General features: G+C 46.5%; 1 protein-coding gene and 1 long non-coding RNA gene across 3 annotated transcripts; one reads left to right on the top strand and one right to left on the bottom strand.

The window, feature by feature from the left end:
- Nucleotides 1–206: 206 nt before the first annotated feature.
- Nucleotides 207–7,190, bottom strand: ATP5G2 (ATP synthase, H+ transporting, mitochondrial Fo complex, subunit C2 (subunit 9)). 2 transcript variants are annotated; one of them, XM_005869150.2, is made up of 5 exons: nucleotides 7,006–7,190; nucleotides 4,415–4,472; nucleotides 2,920–2,994; nucleotides 2,193–2,380; nucleotides 207–474 (listed from the first exon to the last, which is right to left on the bottom strand). In XM_005869150.2, exons 1-5 carry the CDS (start codon nucleotides 7,173–7,175, stop codon nucleotides 360–362), a joined length of 606 nt encoding a protein of 201 aa, XP_005869212.1. In that variant the 5' UTR covers nucleotides 7,176–7,190; the 3' UTR covers nucleotides 207–359. The 2 variants fall into 2 exon arrangements, with proteins under 2 accessions (XP_005869212.1, XP_014397521.1); XM_014542035.1 differs by lacking the exon at nucleotides 7,006–7,190 and adding an exon at nucleotides 6,510–6,609.
- LOC106726591 lies at nucleotides 6,821–7,997 on the top strand. Its single transcript, XR_001362655.1, has 2 exons — nucleotides 6,821–6,922; nucleotides 7,565–7,997. It is a non-coding gene; the product is annotated as an uncharacterized LOC106726591 (long non-coding RNA).
- The last annotated feature ends 225 nt before the right edge of the window (nucleotides 7,998–8,222 follow it).

The raw sequence follows: 8,222 nt of genomic DNA, 5'->3' as shown, positions 1-8,222 counted from the left end.
TGACCCAATCAAGTAACAGGCCATGGCAGGTGAAAATTATTATCAAATTGTTACCTAATTTGAATAAAGCTGTCCTTGACACAGCTTGAAGAACAAGGGAGGCAAGACCCATGTTGAGTTTAGAATCATCACCACCCTTGAGGCCTTATACTCTCACCAAGGCACTCAGCCAACTGTGGAAAAGAAATATACACAGGAGACTCAAGAAACATCTTATTAATACAGTATTTATTTGTCTTCCTTCTGTCAAACCCTGAGCCAACCACTTTCCCCAGGCTGCCTAGGGAGGTATAGGAAAAGGAACATACAGGGCAGACAAGACACGGGAAAAAGAACTATGGGAGGTGGAGACAGCTCCTTCACATGGCGAAGAGGATGAGAAAGGCCACCATCAGGCAAAAGAGCCCCATGGCCTCTGAGAGGGCAAAGCCCAGAATGGCGTAGGAGAAGAGCTGTTGCTTCAGAGAAGGGTTCCTGGGAGAAGGGGAAGAAAAAAGACTGAATTTCTAGTCCACATAAAGAAAAGTATAAACATCAAAGGTGGGCTCAGGGAGAATTCATCTCCTCAAGCTCATCTTATGAAACAATTCTCTCAGGGTGATACTATCATTCCCAAATTCTTGACCTGACACATCAAGGGCTCTACAGAGACAAAATGAGGGGAGTGGACAATCCAAAATCGTGTAACATGGCCCAGGCATGAACATTACCACCTCTACTGGGTCACCCATATCATTGTCATAACTTAAGACCTCTGGGCCTGGACACTTACCTATCCAGGGCCCAACCAGGATGGAAGAGGTATCTGGAGTGGCAGGGCCTATCATAGTATTTTCAAACTTTAAACAGCAGAACCCCCAAATACGAAACATATAAAAGCCAAAATGCAAAGGTAAAAAAAGTGGGGGATTGTAAAAGTTTGTTTGACTGGTCTCCCCTTCATTCTTCTAAGTCAGTCTCTGGGGTATACCCTCAGAACTTTAGGGCTTTAAGAACACAATTAGAAAAACAGTGTTCTAGAGGACAAGGGAGTCTGAGGAAAACACTACCTTCTCTCATTTCAAAATAGTCAAAAGATTTTGGACTTTAAGAAGTTACAGATAGCCTATGGCCGTGGTCGGCAAACTGCGGCTCGCGAGCCACATGCGGCTCTTTGGCCCCTTGAGTGTGGCTCTTCCTAAGCCTTAGGAGTACCCTAATTAAGTTAATAACAATGTACCTACCTATATAGTTTAAGTTTAAAAAATTTGGCTCTCAAAAGAAATTTCAATCGTTGTACTGTTGATATTTGGCTCTGTTGACTAGTGAGTTTGCCGACCACTGGCCTATGGGGTTTAGATGATATTAATCAAAATGGTATAAGGAACTCCCAACTCTGAAAGCCAATATATAATTTCTATTTCCCTTACTCTGTCATCTCTGGAAGCCTTCATGGTAAAGTAAAGCAACACCCAGCTTTTAACAGAATTCTGGACACAGAAGCAGTTAGGCTTCTTGTTTCACACAAACCCTAAAACAAACTCATTTTTCCAAAGACATTAAGAGAACTTGAGGGCCTCTAGAGAATTAATTTAGTTTTAACAGCAAGGTGCCCAGAATAGGTGGGGACCAAATAGTCCCAAGTGTCAGGGAGCAGTGGGCCTGGCTGCAGAGGCAGTTTTCCCAGGAGTGACAGAGGGGAATTCTCAGAGATGGGGGAAAATAGCAGTGAAACACCCTACTGACTCTAGAGGGGCTGTAGACAAGGGGTTGCAAACTTTTTCTGTAAAGGGCCGGACAGTAAATATTTTAATTTTTGCAGGTCACATATGGTCTCTGTTGCCTTTTTTTCATGACCCTTTAAAAAAATGTAAAACCCATTCCTAGCTCAGCTATAAAAACCGAGTTATGGCCCACCTACCTTAGTTTGCCTACTCCTGCTCTAAACCAAAGCTGTTCAATAATGTATATTTGCACTGTCTAGTACAGTAGTCGCTAGTCACATGTGGCTACTGACCACTTGAAATACAGCCAGTGTGACTGAAAAACAAAAAACTTAAACTTGGTGTACTTTTAATTAATTGAAATTGAAATTCAAATAGCCACATATAGGTTAGTGGCTACTATATAGGATAATGTAGCTCTAGATCCCCAAATATTTCTGTTCGAACCTTTGGGAAACACATCAGAGACAAATGGAGGGCCCATCTTACCTGGCATAACCAATGATGAGGCTCCCAAACACAGTCCCAATTCCAGCCCCAGAGCCTGCCACCCCTACTGTGGCAGCCCCAGCCCCAATGAACTTGGCTGCTGTGTCGATGTCCCTTGAAATGGCACTGGTTTGGAAGCTACGGCTAGAAATAAGCGAGGTCAGGGGACGTGGGGCTGCCAAGCTGCTCTGTGAAGAGGAAAAATATAGGAGATAAAATTTTTAGGAATCCCCTTTTGCTTTGCAAACTTTTGTAACACTTAAAGAAAGCTTTATGCTGTTAAATCCCATGCCCCCCCCCCCCAAAAAACAGAAAATCTTTTTACTTTCTAGAAAACTTCCTAAAATGCTGCCAAGAAAAACTTTTTAATGCAAGAGGTGAACTTCAAATACCTTTAAAATTCAAGTATGCTTTCTAAGATCAAAATCCTAGCCTGTGCTTGGTGCCTCGAAGAGATCATCTTTCTGGGACTAAATGTTCCAAATGAAGTCTGTAAATTAGGCCAAGTAATGGCAGTCATCAGTAGCACACATAAGCATGTGTTACCAGTGCCAGAGCTGGAACGCTAGAGCATATATGCTATCAACTGCTCTGCATCTCCACCTAAAACCAATGGCCTCGATTCTTCACTAATTTTCCTGTGATGACTCCCCCTACTGGTTCTTCTAGGTAAACCCTCGCCACTCCTTACTCCCAAACCACAGGCCCAATTCCACCGATAAGGTACCTCATCTGTCAGTGTCTCTGGTCGTTTCAGCACCACTGCAGACATTGACCGGCTCAGCTGAGAGGTGCTCCGGACCTAGCAGGAATGACACAAGGGCAAGAAAGTCAAGGAAGGCTCTGGAGAGGAGTTTTAGAACCATCCTAAGTTGTTATTCAATGCCCCTTTCATTCTTTCAAACTTAAATCAGAATGTTGGGTATTCTTTTACTTTTAGCTAATTCTAGATTGAAGAACCTCACCATTTCTCTCTTGCTTCCCAGGTTTCACCTTTGCTTTAAGAAAAGGAAGTCTACTTTTTGAGGGGCTACCCTCACTGTATCCTTTCACAGGCCTTGAGAATGGGAAAAGATATAAGCCTCAGAAGGATTTGCTTCACTCAATAAGAGATATATGTTGGTACTGGCTAGCCCATAAGAAGGAACCCAACGACTAGAGTATCTTTCCTTAAACACATCCTTCTAAAGATAGGCACGAAGGCCCATGCTGTAAATTCACCACCTTCTGTTAGCCTTTCTAACCTCAAGCCAGTATCTCCAAGGCAGACAACATGGTGGTTAACAGCCAGGGCTTAAATGAGATATACCTAGATTCATCTTAGCTCTGTAATCAGCTGTGTGACCTTAGGATAGTCATATCTAAGCCTGTTTTCTCCTCTTCAAATGGGAATAATCTATTTCAGGGTTGACTTGAAAAGTAAATAAGGTTGTGTAGCCCTAGCTGGTTTGGCTCAGTGGATAGAGCGTTGGCCTGCGGACTCAAGGGTCCTGGGTTCAATTCCGGTCAAGGGCAGGCTGCTCCCTGGCTGGGCCCTGGTCAGATCACATGCAGGAGGCAACCAATCGATGTGTTTTTCTCACACTGGTGTTTTGTTTCTCTGTCTTTCCCTCTCTCTTCCAGTCTCCCTAAAAATCAATGGAAAAATATCCTCGGGTGAGAATTAACAACAAAAAAAGACTGTGTATACAAACTGGTAAATTCAGAGCCAGGCATAGTAAGTGCTCAATAAATAGTACCCACCAATAGCACCACTTCCACCATTTAATAATTTGTAATTTCTTCCATGCTAGTGCTTTTGAGTAAAATATTTTTCCAGTGTGTATTTACATGTATGTTAGCTTCCCACCCAAATTTAAGCTCCCAGAGGGTCTCTTAGCTATGGCTCTTCGACAGGACAAAATCCTGTACACAGTGCATACTTAATGCAAGTTAGGCAATCTACTTCATGTTTACCATTTCTGGCTGGGTTCCAGTTTACAGAAAGTTTTAGGGTAGAAATAACCTGATCTCAGTCTAGATTCTCATTTTCCTCTTCTAAGATTGGTGGACGAGAAGAATTAACTGGCCTCCAAAGGATATGGGGCAGGTAAACATTCTCTCTCCTGTCAGGCTAGCATAGCAAAGGATCTTCCCCCGGCCCAACTGTAAAGAACAAGGTGTTGCAAGGAAGAGACAAGATGCCCCTCTTGAAAAGTCTCCTAGAAAAGGCAGGTACTCACCAAGGAGGGGGTGGACACAAACTTGGTGCAGGCATACATTTTCAGGGGATGAGGGGAGCTGGAATTACAGAAGCACATTGTGAACACTGTCCTTGCTCACCAAATGACATTTTTATTAGCAGAAAAGGGGCTCTGGAAAATTTAAATGGCCCCGAGAGCAGAGTGACTGACCTCATCTTAAAAGAGATGGAATCAGAACTCTGAAGTCAAGATTTCCTTATAACCAAGTGACTTCCCTGGTCTGAGCAAGTAGCCACCTGGTCCGTTTTAAGACCCATTATTTACTTCCATAGCCTCGTGAGTTGGGGTTGTCAAGAGGAAATTTGCTCAGTGTCCTTTGCCTAAGTTTTCCTCAGTTTCTATTCAAAAGGAACCCTTTTCAAGACCTCATTATCTGGGCCTAACAAAGTTGCCCTGTAAAGACTTTGGGGAGTTATTTGTAGAAGACCAAAACACTGGAAGGGTCGCCAGTGATCTTCTAATTACTTTAAGCATTTGATTCTCCATTTCCTATATCAATTAACAGGGTGAGGAAGATCAATTAGGAACTTTGCCATTACTCTAATTAGCAACCACTGTTAAAGTATTCATTTTCACCATCACTCCTTGAAGGGGCATTCAATACACAAGATCTAAAACAATGCTGACACTCTGTAGGTGCCTATGTTGGTAGAACTGAACTTATCTGAGAGGTACCGGTGAGTTAAACATCTAAAGGCAGGGTTTTTCCAAGTGAAGTGAGAGGCCCACCTGAACTAATTATCTAGGTGTAAGGATGGTGTATGTATTAAAAATGCATATTCTTGGGTCTCACCCCAGTGGTTCTCAACCTTCTGGCCCTTTAAATACAGTTCCTCATGTTGTGACCCATCCATAAAATTATTTTCGTTGTTACATCATAACTGTAATGTTGCTACTGTTATGAATCATAATGTAAATATCTGATATGCAGGATGGTCTTAGGCGACCCCTGTGAAAGGGTCGTTCGACCGCCAAAGGGGTTGCGACCCACAGGTTGAGAACCGCTGCCTTAGACCTTCCTGGCCAAGATCTCCGGGGTTAAGTCCAGCACCTGTATTTCGAACAAGCTTCCCACGTGATTCTTATCCATACTAAAGGCACCATCTAAAAACCAATCTTAAATTATGACAGTGGTAAAGTCAGGACTTTAACTCTTACTAATAAATGAAAGCTTTATAGCATGCTAAAGGTTAAAATACTCACTGATTTCTTAGGTCTGTTAAGTGACACTTCCTTAAAGGAGTTGGACTCCTATTTCCCTAGGTTACTCTTCTGAATCCAGAATCTTTTAAGTTACTTTTAGATTAATGGATGTCTTCAACTCTCATCCTGTCAAGAACTCTGATTTCTGCCCATCTTTAACTCTAACCTAACTTTGTGCTGAACTATTCAGGTTTTCTTGGGTCAAATCCAAAATCTCTTTAAAGCTTAAAAAAAGAGAGGACTGGTTTTTCCCAAGGATTAAACCTCAATATCATCATTTGTAAAATGCAGTTCTTGGGGAGATTAAATGAAATGACTGATGTAAAGAGCTTAATGTGGTGCTGGCCCACGGTAAGACCACACCCAAGGGTGGCAATTAAGGAGCTGCGAGAAGTGCTGATTGCTCCTTGGCCACCCAACCTGGCCAGTCTGCAGCTGCGCCTGCCACACCCCAGGCAACGGTACCATCCGGAACCCAGGACCTAAGTCACCACAGGTCTCCTCCTCCTGTAGACCAGTCACTGAGTTACTGGACTGCTGACTTAACCATCCCCCTCCTTACACTTTATTTTTCCTCTGGAGGGCAGAGTCAGGGACTCTCATTAAGCCCTTGACGGAAGCGGGCAGGTGCACATGATCCCATGCAGGTCCCACCCTACGCTTCTGGGCCTGCTGCCCCTCACAGCAAACCTCACTATCAGTCCACTGTGTCTCCCCCCAACTTCACCGCGGTGAAAGGAAGAGAACGGCATTGGAAGACAACCCAAGGTTCCAAAGAAACCGGCCTCTTTCCTGCAATAGCTCTCCCAGATCACCGCCTGAAGGGAATGTTTTGACTGTTTTGTTCACTTCTACCACGTTCACGGCTTACTTTTTTAAATGGAGGGGTGCTGACTAGAGGGGTTGGTGGCTTTGGATGATCCACTAGCTCCATTGCTCGGCACCTGAGGTCCTGAAGTCTGGAGGTTTCAGGATAAGGCAGGCACGGGGTAAGGATGAGAGGATAAAGCAGAGATTGGAGGGGAGAGTCTAGGGGTTGTGATAACTCTGAGAGGGCAAGAGGGTAAGAAAAGAGCGTTTGTAAGGGCTGAGTTAGGACAGGTGAAGTGAGCACTCTGGCATTTGACTTTCGCCAGCTCCAACGCGCCCTCCCACAGCGAGTCATCCAAGATGGCGCCAGGCCCGCGCGGTTGGAGGTCAACGGCACACGGAAGGGGCAGATCTTAAGACGCGGGGATACCGGGAGCGAGGAAGGGCGTGAGGACCCGGGTGGGAGCATGCAAGGTACCGGCCTCAAAGCAACCGCGCGAGGGAGGGTATCCCGCGCGCGTGCGCGGCGCAAGCGGGCACGAGGGCCCAAGCCTTACCTGCTCCCAGTGCAGAGAAGACAGAGAGGGGCGGGGGGGCTGGAATAGCGAAAGAAAGGCTTCGCGCATGCGCGGCCCGGACCAACGAGTCGCTCCGCCAAGGATAGAGTGACTGCAATGTGGAGGCGGCTCAGGCGCCACAGCGCCGCCTGCCACCTCGGTGGTGGCATCCGGCCAGTCGCTCCACCTGGCGTTGTAGAGGAGAAACTGCAGGCGGAGCGGCTGCAGAAATAAGGATAACTCCGCAGTGTAAACCAATCCGTTATGTGGCCTGCGGTATGGTCTGCACAGCATTTGGGATCTTGGACTCGCGTTTCCTTCCCGAGCATGCGTATTCACATTGAAAATAAAAATCTACCTAGTAATTCAATGTTAAATAGCATACAATCGGGATTGGGGTTCAGTGCCCAAAATGTAGCGGGATTCTTGCGTTGTTGCCCCTGGAACTCTGGCTTTATGGATGGGAAACCTGTTCAGTGGGGGAATAGTCAGCAACACGCCCCAGCGACCACGGGTGGCTTTGCCTTTATTTTTTTCTCTCTCTCTTTCTTAATTCCAGTGATCAGCCACGAGGAAACTAGCATCAGCGAACCAGAAGATAGGGGCTAAAGATGATGGGACTCAAGCACCTGACTCTCAATCTTGAAACTGACCTGCAGTGAGGTTGCGAGGTCACGCCAGGCATGCCCATTCTCTGCCCAGGCTTCTGAGACCAGCAGACCCCCAAAGAGGTGCTCTTATGAAGACCCCTCAGCTTTCCCCTCGTCCTGTCCTTCCCTGGGCCACGTAAGGAAGTGGGGGCGCCACGGCCCTCATTGCTTCCTCCGGCCCCTGTCTCCGCGGGGTCTGACAGCCCCTGCAAGAGGCGGTGCAAGGCCTACCTAGTCCCCTCCTGGCCAGACCCCGGCGTCCAGGCGTCGGGCTTGCACGCAGCAGGAGAAAGACGGGGAAAGCTCACCAAACCCCCATAAAAAAATAAAAAATAAAAAGAATGCTGCGGCTGTAAATAAAGCCAAATCCACCGGCCTCGGAGGGGCCGTTTGTCCTCCCCTCCTTGGCCTCGTCCTTCCCGCCGCCCCCTCCCGGTTCCCGGGCCCCGCGGCGCCCCGGCCCCGAGCTCCTCCATTTAATCGGATTTGGGAGAAGGGGAGGATAAATCACGGCAGCAGCTTTACGGTCCCGGAGGAGAGGCGAGCCGCAGCCAGGCACACCCCGGC

This window comes from Myotis brandtii, unplaced genomic scaffold (genome assembly GCF_000412655.1).
Source record: "Myotis brandtii unplaced genomic scaffold, ASM41265v1 scaffold29, whole genome shotgun sequence".
Taxonomy (NCBI): Eukaryota; Metazoa; Chordata; class Mammalia; order Chiroptera; family Vespertilionidae; genus Myotis; species Myotis brandtii.
The sequence above is the reverse complement of the archived record's forward strand: the minus strand, read 5'-3'. Positions and strand labels throughout refer to the sequence as shown.

Excerpts from the sequence above, each read along its gene's own strand:
- ATP5G2 (XM_005869150.2), bottom strand. The coding sequence starts at position 7,175 with ATGCCACCACCGAGGTGGCAGGCGGCGCTGTGGCGCCTGAGCCGCCTC. Across the intron at positions 4,473-7,005 it reads CTTCTCTGCACTGGGAGCAG|CTCCCCTCATCCCCTGAAAA; the intron begins GTAAGGCTTGGG and ends CTGTAATTCCAG. Across the intron at positions 475-2,192 it reads CTCATCATTGGTTATGCCAG|GAACCCTTCTCTGAAGCAAC; the intron begins GTAAGATGGGCC and ends CCCTTCTCCCAG.